Genomic DNA, 20550 nt, shown 5'->3' on the forward strand with positions numbered 1-20550 from the left:
AAAAACTCTTTAACTGTTTTCATATTTATTTAAACTGTGGAGCGTAGAAAACATAATACATAAAACACTTCAAATATTTAATACATAAAATACTTAAAACACACACACACACACACAGAAGCATGTGAGCATCAACTATGAGCATCATCCCAGATGGTGCTAAAACACAAATACACATCACAAAATCCATACTTGTATTCAGCTAAAACCTGCTATCTGTTATCTGACAGCTGTAAAATCACACCTACTAGTAAAAATGAAGGAAAAAACTCAATGCTTGAAACCAGAGTGAAAGCTCTGGTAGACTTGGGAATATACTGCTCAGTAAAACAAAGCCATTAAACCTCATCACCATAAGGGACAAGAATTCAGGTGTTTGCTTGCATAATCTTTCAGTCATCAGTATGTCCATTTGTGAACCTCAGTGTCATTTTATACAATGCAGTTATGTTTGCCTGTTGTCGTTATCTTGCTGTGCCTAAACGTTCTCTGACCTGGTGAAGAGGGGTTGGTGCCGCCCTGGTCTTGAACTTTAGCTGCTCGGCTCTCTGTTGCTCTCACCCTGCCCGGGGTCATTTTCGGTGGCTGGCAGGCTGGGCGTCTTTTTGGCCAAAAACCACCACTGAATATCCGCATGTGCCCTTCTTTTCCCTTTCTATCTCTGCCGAACATTATAGTTAACAACACAAAAATGCAAATTACTAAGTATTGCATGGATTAATGTTAGCGGTATGTTGAGTTCAAGCCTCGACTCGATTACTTTTTCAAGTAGGAGATCAGATATTTCCCTAGTTCCCATTTACTTAGTATTGACTATGGAATGACTGAAACACTATTTCACCGATGGTGAGCTCGTGCGTGAAGTTAAACAAAAAGCCTAACGCTAGGCTAGCTAGCAGCAGGGAACGATCTAACGTTAGCCAGCTAGTATTAAAACAACAGAGTAGTTAACTAGCGATACTAGTAGCTTGCTGCTACCTAATGTTCGACCAACCTAAGTTGAGTGACAGACGCTCTTTCACATGTTAAGGCTAACTATTCCTGACTTACCATGAAACTTCCGTGGAGGGCGAAACGCTGAGTGCCATTCCTCGGTTCTCCATGTCTCATGCCGCGTTCAAGTCTAATCGGAATGAGCGTTGCCAGATGGGAAGGTATCGTGCCGGAGGCTTAAAAATTATTCTACTTTGAGGGAAATGATCCTACGCGAGTCATAACCAAGAGAACAAAAGCTATCTCTCGTGCAGATTCTCCTCAACATCGTTCTCCCGCCGCTAGTCGCTCATTTGACGAGCTCATTTAACTTGTAATATTATATGGATGACTGCATTGCACTGGGTAAATATAGTACTAGCCCGTAAGTTATTTCATTCACTATAAAGTACCCAAAACCTCTGATTTGTAAAGAGAATTTTATTAATGGTTAACGACAGTCGCGTTTGTGAGTGACGTTCATCATCACAGCAAGCATAATTCGCTAGAAAGACGTCAAATGAGGAGAAATGCGTAAATACAGACATAGGCTTTTACTATTTACTATTTTTACTATGCTGATCGTGTCGGGAGATGAATTAAAATTAGATAACCTAGACTGATTACAGCTACTAATATTGTCACGAAATGATCAGATTATCGTATATGATGGAACTTTTGGCATTATTGATCGTATATTGTACAAATACGATAATTAGCCTATAATACATCCGTCAAAGTAGATCGGTAGGGCTCTCTTCCTGCTTATAAACATGTTACGATCACGTCAAGCAACCAGTGACAAGACAGGGGCACTTCAGGGGCCAATCAAATTTTAGCTGGGGCCAGTGCCCATTTGGCCCCGCCCCTGGATCCACCCAATGTTTTTTGCAGCTGTTTTAATATAAAGCAACATTTATAGAACAATTATGAATTTTAATAAAACAGTCTGGGAATTTGAACTTAACAATTGCACTTGCAGGAATATTTTAATCCGTTTTTTTAAATTTAATTAATCAAGTAGCTAAGTGATTTTCACTCTCATAGGCTAGTTGTAGTATTCGCGCTGAAAAAGACTATTTGTGTGTGGTGACATTCTTAAAAACCCTGAACCACGACCATCTCGTAGCTGCGACTTTATTCACGTAATATGATCAGTTTTACTCGTAAAATTACGTCTTTATTATCGTAATATTACGACTTTACTCTCCTAATGTTACGACTTTTTTCTCAACTGCGACTTCACTCTCGAAATCTCATTTTTTTCCCCCTTAGTGTGGCCCTAATACTCCGTCGTATTAATCACTACTGGGGGGTATCAGCAGTGCAACCGACATTCATTACAAACTCAGCTAAAGTTTGCAACACGTTTTTCAGTGATTTTTCTCTGCAACCTTACATTTATTTTAAAAAGGTGTGTATGCAAGGTTGTGACTAAGAATTCTGAGCCCGGGTACTCCAATTACCAAGGAATGGGCTGTGGCTAACAACCCTTTTTGAGTTTATTTCGTAACATAAAGCAACGAGCAAGAAGGTCTCTCTGCCGTTGTATATTTCGGGACGTGAGAATATGAGAATATGCTGCTACTACTCCGTCACAAGAGACAGAGACCAAAGGATGCAGGTGAGGAAGCTTACTGAAATTTCCGAAAGCTTTTCTCCGTCGTTGAAACGAGCGCTGTAGCAACACTGTTCTCTGATTTATGAAGCTCAGTTTGCTGACGCTAGCTATCTCCTTACTGTACGTTACTCTCTCTCTAGCTCGTAATGCTACTGTGTTAACAATGTGTGTAATTACTGTATATCAGTGGAGGGATGTGGTTTACTTAAAACAGTGAGCCAAACACAGTCATATAAACGTGTATCAAAGCAGCCGACGTCATAGAAGCTGTGCGCGTGTGAATAAAAATAATGTAATTAATTAAATAAAGAAAAGTAGCGAGAAGTGTGTAGTCTAATGTAAGGGAGTATAAATACATTTTTTTTTAAATCGTAAATGTATTTGAGTGAGAGTGAAAAGTATTATGCATTAAACTACGCCTATAAGTACAATTTATTTGAAAAAGTTACTTAAGTACATGTAACGGAGTAAACTAACGCGTTACTACTCACCTTTGCCCATCGAGGATAAAAAATAATTCAGCAGAGGCAGGGATACATATATCAGAGGAGGGGAAACCCCCTTCCTCCTCCTACCTCCTTCCTCCCTCCTCCTTCCGGCAGCTTCCTGGCAAATCGCACAATGCCTGTTGACGTGGACACAAATGGTTGCCCATACATCTTTAAATCATGAACATGTTTTAATGTTACATGTAGACCTTAGCCTCCATCATCTTGGTTAGACTTTTTTTTGTTACTCCAGCCTCTCTCGAGAACGTCGCGTACCAAATACATCACCCGCTGAACTGATCGGTTCTCGCGTGGCCCTCATTTGCATAAAGTTGGGGATTCGCCAACTCAATTACGTTTGCTTCGCTGGATTCGCTCCGATTTCACCCGATCAAAGCGAATTCCGCCCCCCACTACCTGATTGAGAGCGAGGCGAAATTCGCTGCAATGGAAGCGTGCCATTGTTGTGTTATCAACCTTTTTGTCGGGGAAAAAAATAGAGGCCGCTTGGCCTGAATTTTGTAATACACGCACGTGCTCCTAAATATATTTTACAGTTCGCACATAACCATTTTTAGTCGCAAACGCGAGTGAAATGCTCGCTGTGTTGAGCCCTGCCCATGTTGTTGGTGAACTTTGCACCACCGTTTGCCTTTCCCATGTTGCATCTTTCTGCCTTATTTAGTACAAGTCTTCCCAGCATATACACCATGCCCTGCACTACATCACAACTAATTTTCCCACAGTGAAATGCATTGTGTTGCATAACATTTCATTTCTTAACATTTATTTAGTTACATTTTTATTGTCAGCGTGACACTGTCACAGTTTGTTTGATATTTGCTTCAACAAACTCAGTCCTGTTGCAAATTTAGTAACTTAAGCAGAAAAGTCAAATGAGCCATGTAAGAGTATTGAAACAGGCCCCAGTCACTCAAATACTTTCAAGAAATCTTTTTTTTTTCCCCCTGTGTGTGTATATGTGTATATCTGTCATACAAAATTGAGAGAATGACCTTGGTTTGACCTTGCTCCCATTTCCAGTCTTATAGACTCTCTGAAGTTCTGGCGCACTCGCTTCCTGCTGCTTCCGGCGGGCGGAGCCCGGAAAGTGGCGGATGGGGAGGGCCACTGGGATGTGTATGGGGAAGGGGCAGGGGCGTGGCGTGACGGATTTTCGGGCGCGGGAGACTGGGCCCTGCTGGATGGTTTCATTCGATTCTTGGAAGGACTGAACAGAATTCGCCGGCGTCATCGCTCTGACAGGATTGTCCGGGTGAGAGGCGTAAAGTTACTGGGAATCTCGCCTCAGACCGAAATATTCCAAGACCTCAAAACTTAAACTCGTTTCAATTCAAGTCCAGTTGTGTAGCATTCTTAAAAAAAAAAAAAAAACATTAGCGTAAAGCAGCTTTATAGGATCTTGGTTAAGTGTATCTAAGGCAACAGTAAACAAGGACAGACATCCTTTCATGAATCTATAATGTTTATACCATGTAGTTAAACTTTCCCAAGGTACATGTACATGGTAAAATATGGTACTTTCTTAACAAAGCCTGATTCTGTCACTACTGTCTCTCCTTGTGTGTGTGTTTGTGTGTCTGTGTGTGTGTGTGTGTCTGTGTCTGTGTCTGCGTGTGTATCTGCAGAAAGGACCTGCCATGAAAGGCCTTCAGGTTGCTAGCTCTCTTTCTTCATACACTCCAGAAAATGTAGCGCCCCCTTTGGTTAAGAAGGGAACCTCCGCTCTGTCGGCTCTGCTTGAGCTGGACCAGACCCAGAAGTGAGTAGCCTGGATCTGCTTTTGTGGATTAAAGGCACTGAGTAAAAATGGAAACGCGTTGTGCGTTTATCAGTAGGGACTTAATGCTTTGACTCCGCTGTTGTTGGTTTTTTCTTTTTTTTTTTTTTTTTCCACTGAGCCAAAATACTGAATCCAAATGTTCTTTGAAGTCCCTACAGTTTTTGCCTTGGGCTTTGTATAACCCAACACACGGTTTGAGAAAAGTTGGTGTGACTGCGAACAGCCACACAATGAGTGTGTGTGTGGGGGGAGCTGATCGGATTTGTGTGTGTGTGTGTGTGTGCATTTGTGTCTGTATGTGCATGTGTGTGTGGTCGTGTGTGTGTGTGTGTGTATGAGTGTGTTTTCTGTGTGCAGGAGCTTGGAGGAGCAGCATCAACAGCAGCAGCAGGTCTCACAGCAACACGGAGTTAAGACCTGTGGCCCTGTCGGTGAAGCTGCCAGCGTTGCCATGGCAACCACTTACGTGGACAGCCCACGGAAGGTGAGGGGGCTCCAGCAGAGGGCAGCGTCGAGCATGACCTTTTGGCGGACGGGCGTGCCGGCGTCTTGGGTGGGGGTGGGGGGGGGTTGTAGTTCCGTCTGCTGCGCAGGTGCCGGAGCTGTTTGCGGGGATACAGGGGGGGCGGCTTTAATTCCTCTGCTTGACTCTGTCTCTCATTTTACAGAGTGCTCTTCCCCATCTGTGTTGTGTTCTTTTGGCCTGATTTTAAAATGAGCTTAGGGAACATTCACTCTCACTCTATCTGTCTGAACAGGTCTGGATGACTCAAATCGTGTCTGTGTGTGTCTGTCCGTGTGTGTGTGTGTTTATGATGTCTTTGGGTTATTTTATTTTTCATTTATTTGGTGTAATTAAGATTGTGTAAATTTGGTTTTAATTTGTGGTTTGTGTGTGTATTTTATTTTATTTTATGCTATGAAGAGCGTCTATAAATTTGAGTTTAATTTGTGGGTGGGTGTGTGTGTGTGTGTGTGTTTTATTTTATGTGTTTCATTTTATTTCATTTTATGAAGTTTATGTGTGTAAATTTGTGTTTAATTGGTGGTGGTGGTGTGTGTGTGTGTGTATATATGGGTTTTTTTAATCTGTGGTGAGCTTGCTTCATCTTGCTCCTTCTCTCTCCACTTACCGTTTCCTCTCTGCCCCTCTCTCGCTCTTTTTTTCTTTCTTTCTTTCTTTCTTTCTTTCTTTCTTTCTTTCTTTCTTTCTTTCTTTCTTCCTGTGGTGCCTTCCTCCCTGTTTGCTGCCAGGAAGCTGGCTTCATCCTGGACTTTATACGCAGTCCTCGTTCATCCTACATCTCTCACTCTCAGGTCAGTATCTCGCCTCTCTGAACCACAGCTGCCCAAACGCACTCCTGCTGCCTCACCCCCTTCACTGGCCCAACCAGAGGTCACTTTTTCTTTCTTTTTTTTAACCTGGGATCATCATCCAATCATCCACTGAGTCCTCAGTGGTTTTGTGGAAATGAAACCCAACAGAATTTATTTTTGTCCCCCTCCCAACCACCCCAGGAGTGGATTTGTGCACCCCTGCTTTAATATGCAAAATGCTGTCACTTTGCACGGCGGGCTGCGTGCGTGTGTGTGTGTGTGTGTGTGTGGGGGGGAGTGTGTGGGTGTGTGTGTTGTGTGCGTGTTTTTGTGAGCCTGCGTGTTTGCTCATGTAGGTTTCGTAAAGGAATGCACCACCGCCCAGCATGGCAACCTCACAGCCATAGTCTGAACTCTCCCACTCACGTATAAGGAAGTATTCTTCCTGTTTACTGACAGACCTTTGCCATGTCTCCTCCTTTTGATTCATTACCTCTTTCTCGGGTCATGTCAGGTTTTTTTTTTCATCATATTAAGCGGTAGTCAGAGAGAAAATAATTATCGTAACACACAGTGTAGTCGAGAAAGCAAAAAAACATATTTTTACACTCTGATTGGCTCTTGCAGATGCCAGCTGAGCAATTCACAGCCAATCCTGTTGAAGGTGGGGTAACAGACAAAGGAGGGAACCAATCAAATGAGAGGACTGCTGTAGGTGGTTCTACATCACAGCCCACAGGAGATGCAGCCTCTGGAGCGACTGCAGAGATCAGGTGAGAAGAGGGTAAAAAAAAAGCTGAGCGTCAGTGTGGTGCTGGTGTTGCGGTTACAGTGCTGGCTGGATAGCCAGAGGGTTGTGGGTTCAAACCTCTTAAAAAACGAGTGTACACTGAAACCCTGAGCAGGTTTGCTATAGACGTTTGCCCCCTGACCTTTGATCGTAGATTTGAGTGTGAGTGTGTCAGCTAAACATATAACTGTCAGTCACAGAAATCACTGGAATCTCACTTTCCGTGCTCTGGTGTGCGTGTGTGTGCTTGTGTGTGTGAGTGTGTGTGTGTGTCTGATGATTCTCATTTCAGTAGCCAATCAGGCTCCAGCGGTCTTGGTCTCACCTCATCCTCAACTCTGCTGGAGATTCTTGAGGCCATTAAACACCCAACGTGAGTGTGTGCTATCCAGGTTAATACAGCATCAAAATTTAGTCTGCTCTGTGGCTGCTGCCTTTAATTTTGTGTGTGTGTGTGTGTGTCTGTGTGTTTTTCAGGACCGGCGTGCAGCTCTTGCCGGAGCAGAGGGGTCTGCCTCCGAACTGTTTTATCAGCGCTGAGGTGGTCCACTGGCTGGTCAACTCTGTGGAGAATGTGGCCACACAGGGAATGGCTGTGGACATCATGCAGGTTCAGACTCACGCAGCTGAGACCGTCATAGCGTCGGGAATTTCAGTGTGCTCTCACGTCACCTCTTCACACCGTTCATTCATATGACACGATTAATCTGAGAGAACCGCCCTGAGTGTACTCTTAGAGCAAAAGCCTGGTAGAGGCAGTTGTAACCACTTCCACTGGACTGATTTTTAAAATGAAAGCAAACTAAATTACCATCAGTTAATGCAAGTAGCTGCAAGTAGCACTTACAGATCATAATTTACACTCCAGGTATGTTGTTTATGAAGTGGTTCAAAACATTTACACCCTCCACTGTGCCCTGCCTCCCTCTGAAGTCAGCATGAATTACATGTGCACGGCATCATAAACACAGCTATAAATATTATGATCTGTTACACCAACAAACAACCAAACAATAAAAAAAAAACAATCAAAAAACAATCATGATATCTTATCTCAGTTCAAAACTGTTTTGAGCATTTGTTCATGCCTGCCCCTACGGCCTTGTACTGGAATAGAGATGGCTTTAGTCAGGAATAGAGATGGCTTTAGTCAGGAATAGAGATGTCTTCAGTTCTCAAGGCAGTAAATAACAGCGGGTCTCAAATCTCTGGAATAATTCCATTCTCTTTCGAGTATGCAGGCGTTTATACCCCATTGGGAACTTTCATCTGAATATCTTGTAACCAGCTTAATTTTTTATAAACTGTAGCGTAGAGTATGTTATATCTGTGTGTGTGTGTCTGTGTCTGTCTGTGTGTGTGTGTGTGTGTGTGTGTGTGTGTCTCTGTGTGTGTGTGTGTCTGTGTGTGTGTGTGTCTGTGTGTCTGTGTCTGTGTCTGTGTGTGTGTGTTTGTGTACTCATATTTGCCTTGCTTCTCTCCATAGAAAATGTTGGATGAGGGTTTGGTCGCTCACGCGTCAGGGGAGGCCATGCGGACCTTCGTCTACGGTTTTTACTTCTACAGGATTGTGTCGGACAAAGACGGTGAGAGACGCGTTATGCTCGACAGAGTACAAAACATCCCCGTCGGTCGGGGGCGGGGGACAGCAAGGCTCTGAGGAAATGCTGAGTCACCGTGGTGTCACTCTTCCATTTTTACTGCCTGAAAAGCCACGGATCAACCCCTGTCGTTTAACAAAGCAACTTATCAAACGCCCTCACTTTAGACTTCAAGGCTCAAAACTTCACTGTACTGATTGGAAATCCCAGCCTGTGAAAAAGCACAGAGAAATAGTACAACAAAGTTAACACAAGCAGTGCAGACAATACTTACACACATAAATAGATAAATACTTAAATGAAGTTAATGAAAGAGCAATACGTTAGAATAAATTTGCCATCGGTGTCTTGAGTTTAATGAAACGTGGTAATGCTGATATTATATTGTCAGCTCAGATCAAATTCGTCAGCTCACTGAATAGAAGGCTGAGCTTCCATAAATGTTTACCCGTCTAATTCCGTAATCTTGATGTTTTGGAATCTTTCTCCACGCTTCTTCCTCCACCGGCCCAGGTTCAGCGGCAACCAATCAGGGCCCTCCTGCCGGAGCAGGGGTGTGGTCGACGGCCGCCCTGGAAGACTTCGCCTTGTTCCAGAGGAAGTGGTTTGAGGTGGCTTTCGTGATGGAGGAGCGTCGACCCTGCGATCTCCCGGCCTTCCTGCTGCCCTGGCTGCCCAGCCGGCCGGCCTCGTACGCAAGTAGGCACAGTTCCTTCAGCCGCAGCTTCGGAGGACGCAGCCAAGCTGCCGCACTGCTAGGTACACACAGCCTGCTCCTCGTCCTCAGGGCGGGGCTGCCTCTCCTCCTCAGCCAGCATGCCAGTAGACCCCCCCCCCCCCCATTCCCATCAGCCCCGCACGCAGGCCGGGCGGAGTCCGGGTGGCGTACGCTGAGTGACACACAGAGTCGCGATAACACAGACATCAACCTTCATCACTCGACTGATTGGCGCTTTGAATCAGCCCTCTCTCTCGCTCTGATTTAACTCGAACAAGGCCTCACACTGTGCCCCCCCCCCCCCCCCCCCCCCCCCCCCAAATTCTGCACCCCTGGGACACACCTACACCCCGACTAACACAGGCTAACCCCACGACATCCGCTAATCAAGAGCTTGATAATTAGCTAATGATGTTGAATCAAGCACAGGAAGAGATCTAACGCAGTGAGCTAAATTCTATTATAGGGAAACTTCTGCTCTTCAAATACATAGACACAAACCCGTGGATAAAAAAAAAAAAAATTGCTTGACTAAACCCCTAACCCATTTCATTTGATTTCATCATTTTGATTCTGTGTGACTACTCAGCGCTCTCCACCTGGATTCCTGGTCTGGATTCCTCCGCGGTAGCATGCTTTTGGTAGATTAGCTTGTGAAACATTCCTGTCACGTCCCAGACATGCCCAAAACCATCCCTCGGAATGTTAACGTAGGCAATAGCTGACCTGCCCCTTCCCCCTCACCACTCCGTCTTAGACCGCTATAATGGGTGAACTGGAGCTGGAACTGGTTCGACTGCTTCAGCCGATCATCACTTTTCTCCTGTGGCAATGAATTCCCTCTTCAATTCCCTCTCCAAGCCCAAATCTGCTCCCTTACGGTGTGATGACTAATGATCAATATTTAAACGGAAAAAGAATTAAATGCTGAACCAATCAAAGCGCCGATGAACCAAATGTGTTCAGCTCTGTCGCTCCTCCCACTAGCAGGGCTTTCATTGGTGGGCTGGAGCACTGCCCTGTGTCCTGATTGGTGGCAGTGGTGCATGCTATGGCAGTGGTGGCTGTGGTATGGTAGTGCTGTAGTGGGAGCTGTCTGTGTCCTTCTCCCTCGCTCCTGTCCGCGACTCAAGACGCTAACTCATCCCGAACGCCGGCACAACCGAAAAAAAAAAAAACGCCCCACGCTGTGTAGTTGCCTCCGCTAACTCGCCTCCTCTGCCGCGCTTCCGCCCGCCGCCCTCGGCCTGTTAATGTGCTCCTGTTAGCGTGTGTTTGTTTGTTTGTTTGTTTGTTTGTTTGTTTTTATTAATGTTGTTCAGAAAACCTTCGGTCTGAACAGCACAGTGAAGTAAAGACAGAGCGGTTTTAACAGTCTGTGGAAGATCCGGTGAGGGTCTTCTCTCTCTCTGTCTCTCTCCCTCTCTCTGTCTCTTTCGCTGCGGTGGCCATAACAAACTGAGATCACATTGGTGCATTGTCTGAGACTGCACTTATCAGTAAATGCCATAATGAACGTATTGTTACATCACATGATGCGTCGAGTCATCAGATGTGTTTTCATCTGAAGAATATTCCAGATACCACAAACCCTGATCATAAACTACCCTTTAATTCACTTGCCATCCACTATCCAGTCTTCACAGTAACCTCTCTGTTCACAAATGTGCTATTTTCATCCAGTTTCTCTCTCTCTTTCTCTCTCTCTCTCTCTCTCTCTCTCTCTCTCTCTCTGTCTTTCTGCATCTCCCCTACTTATCATTAGTGATAATCTTTCCCTTTGCACATTTTAAACTTTCTGTTCTCTATGTCATCTTCTCTCTCTCTCTCTCTCTTCTCCCCAGCTGTTGCAGTACGGAAATAAAAACATTTATATAATCCACTGTATGTACTCAGTTATGCTCAGTATGTACTCAGTAATACTCACTATGTACTCAGTAATACTCTGTACGATTATGAGCACTTCCTGCAGATTTTAGTAACTTAATTTGGTGTAATCCAGAGAGTTAAATCCATAAAAACAGAACTTCTGCTCGATGGAAGTTTTATTAAATGAAACCCTAAACCATGTCATTTAATCTTTATGAGAAGCTAGCGTTCTGTACCTGGCCCTCCTAGGCTTCTTCCTCTCCCACTCTCACTCTCTCTCTCTCTCTCTCTCTCTCGCTCTACTCCAGGTTAACATGCTTTTGTTGGATTAATGGCCCAGTTTTTAAAGCATTCCAGTCACACCCCAGACATGCCCAAAACTGTCCCGCTGACTGTTTATGTAGGCGATGCCTGATGTGTCTTTTCTCCCTTCTCTAAACTCCGGCTGGACCACTAATGGGTGTACTGGGAGTGGAAACTGGTTTAACTGGTCCAGGAGATTACTGTCTGGTTTTTGTAACAGATTTGTATTGCCAAGAAGAAGTTTGTTTTGAGTGGCAATTGGACCAAGAAAAACAAAAGCCTTCCCCGACACAATGCGTTCACGTTGACTCCCGGGTTTGCATAGTTTAGGTGTGAGTGGCTTAGTTTTGCCTGGATGGGAAGTCCACCGGGCCCACGGGAAAACCAGCTGAACAGGGAAGCATGCTGGCTCGGAAATGACCTGAAACCTGATTTAAAGGAAAGAACTAATGTGACATGTGTGGGGCCAAAGCTCCTGATTGGATAGTCAGTGTGTGTTTCCAGCCCTGCCAACCAATGAGGTCATGTCGTCTGTGGTGGCTGTTGAGTAAAACTGTCGAACGATGTGTCGACAGTTTTATTAATATTTCTTTGTTTTGATGACCTCATCATTTGTGATACCACAAACACCACCCCCCTCCTCAAGTCGTGAACTAACCCTGAACTCGCTCAACACCCACTATCCGGCCTTCGTGGTGTCTTCACTTTTAACGAATCTGTGATCTTCTGCAACCACTCTCTCTCTCTCTCTTCTCTCCCCATTGCTCGTTACCTGTGATAATCTTTCCCTGTACCATTTACCTCTTCCCTCTGTATGTCTCTCTCTCCCTCTCTCTGTCTCTCTCTCTCTCTCTATCTCTCTGCTTCTCCCTCCATCTCTTACCATCTAATGAACAATATTAACCTGTCTTTCAATCATATCATCCTTCCATCTCTCTCCCTCTTTGATACCCCCCCCCCCCACCCCCCTCAGCTGCCACAGTCCCTGAGCAGAAAACGGTCACCTTGGACGTGGACGTGAACAATCGCAGCCACCGCACGGAGTGGTGCAGCTGCTATTACCATGGCAACTTCTCCCTCAACGCTGCCTTTGAGATCAAACTGCATTGGATGGCTGTCACCGCGGCTGTCCTCTTCGAGATGGTGAGAGGGGAGGGAAAACGGAGCGTGTCACGCAGAGCCGACCCGAAAAACGACCGAATAACGCCCTGGTTTATCGTACCGGCTCCTGCTAATAATGTATCTGCGTATTTGCATCCTACCCCATATCTGTTTCATAACGCAGAGGATGTTTTCTCTGTTATCAGACACGATCCTGTTTGTCACTTAAACGAGGCTCAGTTTTATGGAAGCTCACTGTCTTTTATCAGTGTGGTACCGGATGGTCGAGGGCCATTAAAATGGTTTGTTTGGTTATTGTGGAGAGAGAGACTTTCAGAGATCAGTCAGTCAGACAGACACTGTTTGCGGCGATTTTCCCCCACAGGTCCAAGGTTGGCACAGGAAGGCAGCGTCCTGCGGGTTTCTCCTTGTCCCCGTGCTGGAGGTGCCCTTTGCCCTGCCCTCTCACCTGTACGGCGACCCCCTCCGCGCCCAGCTCTTCATCCCCCTGAACATTCAGTGTCTGCTCAGGGAGGGCAGCGAAAGCCTGTTTGAAGGTAACGAGGCACAAACAGAAACACGCACACGTTAGTTTTTACATTAGAGCCTTTGACTCAGTCTCGTGCTGTGGGGAGACCAGCTCCAGTTTGGTCCCGTCGGTGCTGGTGTAGTTAAATTCCCTGTGCGCATCCAGAAGGTGCTGGATTGAACGAAAAACTGAAAGAAAAGAAAAGAAAAGAAAAGATAGGAGAATCTAGATTCTGATCAGTGCTGTGAGTAAGGTTCAGTTCCTCTGTGGTCAGACTGTGTCTCTGATCAGTGCTGTGAGTAAGGTTCAGTTCCTCTGTGGTCAGACTGTGTCTCTGATCAGTGCTGTGAGTAAGGTTCAGTTCCTCTGTGGTCAGACTGTGTCTCTGATCAGTGCTGTGCTGTGAGTAAGGTTCAGTTCCTCTGTGGCCAGACTGTGTCTCTGATCAGTGCTGTGAGTAAGGTTCAGTTCCTCTGTGGCCAGACTGTGTCTCTGATCAGTGCTGTGAGTAAGGTTCAGTTCCTCTGTGGCCAGACTGTGTCTCTGATCAGTGCTGTGAGTAAGGTTCAGTTCCTCTGTGGCCAGACTGTGTCTCTGATCAGTGCTGTGAGTAAGGTTCAGTTCCTCTGTGTTCAGACTGTGTCTCTGATCAGTGCTGTGAGTAAGGTTCAGTTCCTCTGTGGCCAGACTGTGTCTCTGATCAGTGCTGTGAGTAAGGTTCAGTTCCTCTGTGGTCAGACTGTGTCTCTGATCAGTGCTGTGCTGTGAGTAAGGTTCAGTTCCTCTGTGGTCAGACTGTGTCTCTGATCAGTGCTGTGCTGTGAGTAAGGTTCAGTTCCTCTGTGTTCAGACTGTGTCTCTGATCAGTGCTGTGAGTAAGGTTCAGTTCCTCTGTGGTCAGACTGTGTCTCTGATCAGTGCTGTGAGTAAGGTTCAGTTCCTCTGTGGTCAGACTGTGTCTCTGATCAGTGCTGTGAGTAAGGTTCAGTTCCTCTGTGGTCAGACTGTGTCTCTGATCAGTGCTGTGCTGTGAGTAAGGTTCAGTTCCTCTGTGGTCAGACTGTGTCTCTGCTGTGCTGTGAGTAAGGTTCAGTTCCTCTGTGGCCAGACTGTGTCTCTGATCAGTGCTGTGAGTAAGGTTCAGTTCCTCTGTGGCCAGACTGTGTCTCTGATCAGTGCTGTGAGTAAGGTTCAGTTCCTCTGTGGCCAGACTGTGTCTCTGATCAGTGCTGTGAGTAAGGTTCAGTTCCTCTGTGGCCAGACTGTGTCTCTGATCAGTGCTGTGAGTAAGGTTCAGTTCCTCTGTGGCCAGACTGTGTCTCTGATCAGTGCTGTGAGTAAGGTTCAGTTCCTCTGTGGCCAGACTGTGTCTCTGATCAGTGCTGTGAGTAAGGTTCAGTTCCTCTGTGGCCAGACTGTGTCTCTGCTGTGCTGTGAGTAAGGTTCAGTTCCTCTGTGGCCAGACTGTGTCTCTGATCAGTGCTGTGAGTAAGGTTCAGTTCCTCTGTGGCCAGACTGTGTCTCTGATCAGTGCTGTGAGTAAGGTTCAGTTCCTCTGTGGCCAGACTGTGTCTCTGATCAGTGCTGTGAGTAAGATTCAGTTCCTCTGTGGCCAGACTGTGTCTCTGATCAGTGCTGTGAGTAAGGTTCAGTTCCTCTGTGGCCAGACTGTGTCTCTGATCAGTGCTGTGAGTAAGGTTCAGTTCCTCTGTGGTCAGACTGTGTCTCTGATCAGTGCTGTGCTGTGAGTAAGGTTCAGTTCCTCTGTGGTCAGACTGTGTCTCTGATCAGTGCTGTGCTGTGAGTAAGGTTCAGTTCCTCTGTGTTCAGACTGTGTCTCTGATCAGTGCTGTGAGTAAGGTTCAGTTCCTCTGTGTTCAGACTGTGTCTCTGATCAGTGCTGTGAGTAAGGTTCAGTTCCTCCGTGGTCAGACTGTGTCTCTGCTGTGCTGTGCTTATGGGAAATCAGAAAGGAAATCAGAGAATTCACTTCAATGCAAATAGAGACTTAGAAGCAAAAACACCTGTGTGGTATGTAGGAACAAAAAACAGGAAAGAGCTTCGTACAAGACAAAGGCTGTTGACTGAAAATGAGTGGAAGTCATCATGAGGGGGGGCAAACATGTAAACTAGTAACGACAGATGGATGAAATATTAACAGAAATATTTTAACACTTGCCATAAACTTCAACGCCAGAAGCTCGTAAAGCGGTGGAGTCACTGGTTCACGACAGGAACTCATGCGCTACTGTGTGGCTCTTTTAGGGTTTGAACCCGAGACATACTGGGATCGCATGCAGCTTTTCCAGGAGGCCATACTTCACAGGTCAGTGTCAGCTTTCTAATCAATGCAAGGTGTGTGTGTCTTTGTGTGTGTGTGTGTACGTGTGTCTGTGTGTCTGCATGGGCGTTCACCAAGGTCTGTTTAACTAGCAGTTTCTGTATTGCCCCCCCCCCTCCGGCCCCTCCAGGTTTGGCTTTGTTCAAGACAAGTTCTCTGCATCATCCTTCAACTTTCCCTCGGAGAACAAACCACAGTACATCCACATTACAGGTATACAAACTTTTCAAACATAAAGAGATACAGTCGTGTTCCTTTTGGCAGACGTTCTCGTTCAGATACGTCCTCTGCCAAGTGCACTCAGATTGTGCAGGAAAACAGTTTGTCACCACCATTGTACAGAACTTTCTATGAAAAAAAACCCCAAAAAAAACACGTCAGTGGAAGTGGATAATTTGAGGTTTTTTGTTTTTGGGTTTTTTTTTTTTTTTTGAAAGCTAGAAATTCAGTTGCTTTGTGAAGAGAGTTTGGGTGAGAACTCCTGAATAACTTCAGACTTCATATCTCATATCTTTTCATATCTTTTTTTCTTTTTTCCCCTCACTAAACAAACCGAACTAACTCCCGCCCGTTCCTGTTTCGCTCTGTCTCTCTCTCTCTCTCTGTGTGTGCCGGCTTTGTGCACAGGCACTGTGTTCCTCCAGCTGCCCTACTCCAAGAGGAAATACTCCAGTGGGCAGAGACGCAGGCGGAACTCCACCAGCTCCGCCAGCCAGAGCATGTTTGGCTGTGAGGAGAGGGCGGGTTACAACTGGGGTTATAACACCATGCTGACCAGGGCCTGGAGGACCAGCGTGCTGGGAGACGAGAAACTGGCCGACCGCTTGCTCCGAGACTTCACCGACTTTTGTGCCAATAAAGACAACAGGCTACTGGGCTTCTGGGAGAGCTGCGTGGAGAAAATGAACTCCAGTGCCCCTTAAAAGACAAAAACAGATGGAAAAAGTGTGTGTGTGTGTGTGTGTGTGAGAGAGAGAAAGAGAAAGAGAGAGTGGGAGTGGGAGAGGGAGAGAGGGGAAGTGTTGTACACTGTCAGACAGTGAAAATAAGGAAATGAACTGGTCTTGGCTGCCTGGGACTGGTTTTCTGGATAACTCTGGCAAATTGTAGAACAGCTTCACAAGGCCCATCTCTGCATTGTGTAAGAGGCCGTATTCAAAATGAGCTGCCCTGCTGCATCTAGTCCTATTATTTAAATTTCAGAAATGAATTAATAACTTTATGAAATAAATATTGTGACCCCGTTGTTTGATGGTGTGTTTGTACAAACTGCGTTCAGTGTGCTAACAGCCCAGTGCCGTTCTTCTTCTGGGACTGTTTGATATCCGAGGCTGAGAGAGGTTTTTTGTGTGTTGTGTATGTGTCGAACATGAAGACGGCTATTGATCCACAGGAATCCGAAACAGGCCCACGGACAGCACCAGTATCTGGATGTGTGAATGCCTAGGGCCTGATCCGATACTCTTGCGTGGCTCACTGTTAACGTGTGTCCTTTTCCACTAAAAAGGCCAATGGAAATGTCCCACAGAACTGTCTCCAAAATCCCTCGAAATTTCTATCATGGTTTCTATATAAGAATGTGCATCAAAATTTCCATATCACGGTTATCCATAGTGTGGTAAAACGCTAGTGGAGGCCAAGAGAACAATGAATCAAAAAGGTAAGCACTTGAACAGGGTCCAATCATCTATTAAATATCTGTTAAGTAAACAGGGCATAAATATTCACTCTAGGTTTGCTGCACGGGATTTTCTTTATGTCCATTTAGTGCAAAGAATCGTTAATGAGCGTTAGCGCTTCTCTTGAGGGAAGCGGCTGACGGATGAGGCTACATGGTGAGTCGGAAACATGTACGGTTCAGAACACACTGCTGTGGATGACCTACATCCCCAGGCTCTCCTTGATTAAAATCAGTCATTATGCAATCGGCTGACCTCTCTCAACATCCACACAGCGAAACGTATCTGACAGCGAAAACGCCATAGCAACACGTTTTAGACATCTGTGACCCTTTTCTTCTCTCATCAATATTATTAGTCGTGGAAAAGATCGATAGACTGTATTTGGAAAAGCAGTTACAGTATTTGTGAAAGTTGACTAACAGTTCATCAGATTATTACCGACCAAAGTCGGCAGGCATCCTAAGGCTCTTTTGTTGTATACGGAAGAGGCCTCCATCCTCTTCACGCAGGCGCTCTCGGCTCCTGCTACAAAGAATGCAGCACGTCGCACTGCGCAGGTGCGCGCCTGCAGGAGCTGTGTCTATTTTTAGAAAATGACGTCACCCTAAAATATCAGCGAGCGCTCTCGCCCCCTGCACCCCCTCCACCCTGTTCGGCTGGATTGACAGGATACTTGCAGCAGCACCCAACAAGAGTAACAAGCTAGAAAAAGACTAGCCATCCGGCAGAGAAGAGAAATAGTCGGGATAGAATTGGAGGAGTGAGGGTCGGGAGGGGAGAACGACATAACCTTTCCTAATTGCACAAATACGTTGCAACTAGGGAAAAAAAAATCCCTCGGCATTTTACCCTCACGTGTGTGGCTTCTCTGTATTCCATTCACATTTGTATGTTTCATCCCAGGCGCGCGCAAGGAAACGACCTCAAGCAAAGGGAGTGCTCTGTAGAAAAAGACCACTCGCTGTGACCGTGTAGAATCGTTGTGAGACGTTGCTTTTGTGAGGACCGACGCTCTGAGCTTAGTAGCCAGTATCAGGATGGCAGACAGAGAACAACTCATCCAAAGAGCCCGTCTGGCGGAACAAGCCGAGCGATATGACGATATGGCCTCTGCGATGAAGTCGGTGAGTGACATTGATAAAACTGAAGATGCTCTCTGATTTATGTATATGGCTGTGTTGTTTTCGTTTTATTATTATTTTTATTAATAAAATAGACCTTGCATTAGACCATACTGGTTACCATCATCTCTCAGACGCCAAAGTGCCCGTGCCTTTGTCTTATATGAACAAGCTGGGAACGGAATTTGCCTGTTTCAAATCCTTAATATCTACACGGATGGAGGCAATACTACAGCAGTGATCGTAGCATATGAATGAACTCGCAAGGATGAATTTTGTGTGCGTGTTTCGACCAGGTTCAGAATTTGGGTTACTGTAGTTCAATAACGTGCGCATCGTTGCGCTAAAGGTTGAACACAGTAGTCGCAGAGATAACCAAGCACAGAGGGCGGCGCTTTTAGAAATATCCGCATACTCACTGACTGGTGCTGAACCATCCTCAGCAAGCTCTATTGTGCATCATGGACTCCCTGTTTGGTTTCATTAATATTTAAAACGCATCAAAATATTCTTTAAACCACCAGATGTACAGTGACAAATCCAAATTTGCTTTCAGTTTTTTGTGTGTGTGTATGTGTGTGCGGAGCTGGGAGAATTAATAGACCACCCGTCCGGATTGACCCGTACCGTCCCATTTTCATCCTTTGTGTAGCGTAGCCACGGTGTCAATAAAGACGTTCCATTTTCATGAATCGTTGATATCTATGGGGCGATTTGTTGCCTGGTTATTGGCGGTATTTCTTGGAGGTCACTGATTTATAACACGTTATGGAATATAGGCGAACCGACATTAGTAACGAATTTTAATTACGTCTCAAGTATCCTTTCATAGCATTGGCTGTTTGTTTAAATGAAGGCAACTAAACATGGCCAAGTGACAAAACGTTTCATGCAAGGTCTTTGTATCCGTGAGCTGTCTGTACTAGTATACTGCTCGGCCTTTAGGAAAACCGAATTCAGACTCCCCCGCCCTTGCTGTCCTTAATTTGTCAGTTAAGCTTGACGCTCGTGAGGGTGTTCTAAAACAATTAAAAGAACGGTCAAAAACAACAGCAAAGACGACGACAACAAAACGTCTGTTGTATCAGCTGTGTCTCTGTTTTTTTTAAGCAGCTCTTCGACAGGTTTGAGCAAAGCCACTGGAGACGCATATTTTGTTTTCCTGTGTTCATCACGTTCTTTACTGCATAATTCCTCAACCTTAATTTCTCCTCCTGTTGTTTTTGTCCTCAGGTGACCGAGTTGAATGAGCCATTGTCAGATGAGGACCGTAACCTCCTTTCCGTCGCCTACAAGAACGTGGTGGGAGCCCGGCGGTCCGCTTGGCGCATCATGTCCAGCATCGAGCAGAAGACAGCCGCCGACAACAACGAGAAGAAACTGGAGCTGGTGCGGGCCTACCGCGAAACCATCGAGAGCGAGCTGGAGACCCTGTGCCGGGACGTGCTCTCGCTTCTCGACAACTCTCTCATCAAGAACTGCGACGAAGCCCAGTTGGAGAGCAAGGTGTTCTACCTGAAGATGAAAGGCGACTACTACCGCTACCTGGCCGAGGTGGCCACCGGCGAGAAAAGGGCCGCGGCCGTGGAGTCTTCTGAAGGTGCCTACAAAGAGGCCTTGGAATTCAGCAAGAGCCTGGACGCCACTCACCCCATCCGCCTGGGCCTGGCCCTCAACTTCTCCGTCTTCTACTACGAGATCCAGAACGCCCCCGAGCAAGCCTGCCAGCTGGCCAAAGAGGCCTTCGACGAGGCGGTGGGCCAGCTGGACAATCTGAAGGAGGACTCCTATAAGGACTCAACACTGATCATGCAGCTGCTGCGAGACAACCTGACCCTGTGGACCAGCGACCAGCCCGACAGCGAAGGAGGGGACGCCAATAACTAAGGACAGTTACTGTCAGCAGCTCTCTGTTCGCTATAGTAGCTTCATTCTACCTTTCTACGATTCCCCCCTGTTCTTCCTCTTTACCCTTTTCCATTTCCCTCTTTCTCTCTCTCTCTCTTTCTCTTTTTCTCTCACTTTCTCTTTCTCTCTCTCTCTCTCTGTCTTTCTTTCCTCTTTCTCTCTATCTCTCTGTGACTTCCAGATTTTCTCATACGTTTTCTCAGGGCAGAATCTGGACCCTGCTAGTCTTTGTGTTTCTCCCCTCTAGCGCCATCTTTAGGGAATTTTAGGTATTTTCTCTCTCTCTCTCTCTCTCTCTCTCTTCCTCTCTTTCTCTGCTCTCTGGAGCTTTCTCCCCACCTTCTCTTATCTTCTTTGTCTATCGCTTGTCTCTGACCCATTTTTT

General features: G+C 45.9%; 2 protein-coding genes across 2 annotated transcripts in view; both read left to right on the forward strand.

Moving 5' to 3' along the window:
- depdc5 (DEP domain containing 5, GATOR1 subcomplex subunit) overlaps positions 1 to 16654 on the forward strand; it is a 36371-nt gene extending 19717 nt beyond the window's left edge. The window contains exons 30-43 of the mRNA XM_030767251.1: positions 4126 to 4357; positions 4731 to 4864; positions 5243 to 5369; positions 6140 to 6202; positions 6830 to 6975; positions 7285 to 7365; positions 7470 to 7602; positions 8479 to 8578; positions 9107 to 9352; positions 12457 to 12626; positions 12970 to 13141; positions 15379 to 15439; positions 15585 to 15667; positions 16082 to 16654. Coding sequence (XP_030623111.1) covers positions 4126 to 4357; positions 4731 to 4864; positions 5243 to 5369; positions 6140 to 6202; positions 6830 to 6975; positions 7285 to 7365; positions 7470 to 7602; positions 8479 to 8578; positions 9107 to 9352; positions 12457 to 12626; positions 12970 to 13141; positions 15379 to 15439; positions 15585 to 15667; positions 16082 to 16377 — 2044 coding nt within the window. The 3' untranslated portion in view covers positions 16378 to 16654. The remainder of the gene's footprint in view (positions 1 to 4125; positions 4358 to 4730; positions 4865 to 5242; positions 5370 to 6139; positions 6203 to 6829; positions 6976 to 7284; positions 7366 to 7469; positions 7603 to 8478; positions 8579 to 9106; positions 9353 to 12456; positions 12627 to 12969; positions 13142 to 15378; positions 15440 to 15584; positions 15668 to 16081) is intronic.
- A 1519-nt stretch (positions 16655 to 18173) lies between these two features.
- ywhah (tyrosine 3-monooxygenase/tryptophan 5-monooxygenase activation protein, eta polypeptide) lies at positions 18174 to 20204 on the forward strand. The gene is made up of 2 exons (XM_030768362.1): positions 18174 to 18260; positions 19491 to 20204. Exons 1-2 carry the CDS (start codon positions 18174 to 18176, stop codon positions 20142 to 20144), a joined length of 741 nt encoding a protein of 246 aa, XP_030624222.1. The 3' UTR covers positions 20145 to 20204.
- The last annotated feature ends 346 nt before the right edge of the window (positions 20205 to 20550 follow it).

The sequence above is a fragment of the Chanos chanos genome, chromosome 3, assembly GCF_902362185.1.
Source record: "Chanos chanos chromosome 3, fChaCha1.1, whole genome shotgun sequence".
NCBI classification, from domain to species: Eukaryota; Metazoa; Chordata; class Actinopteri; order Gonorynchiformes; family Chanidae; genus Chanos; species Chanos chanos.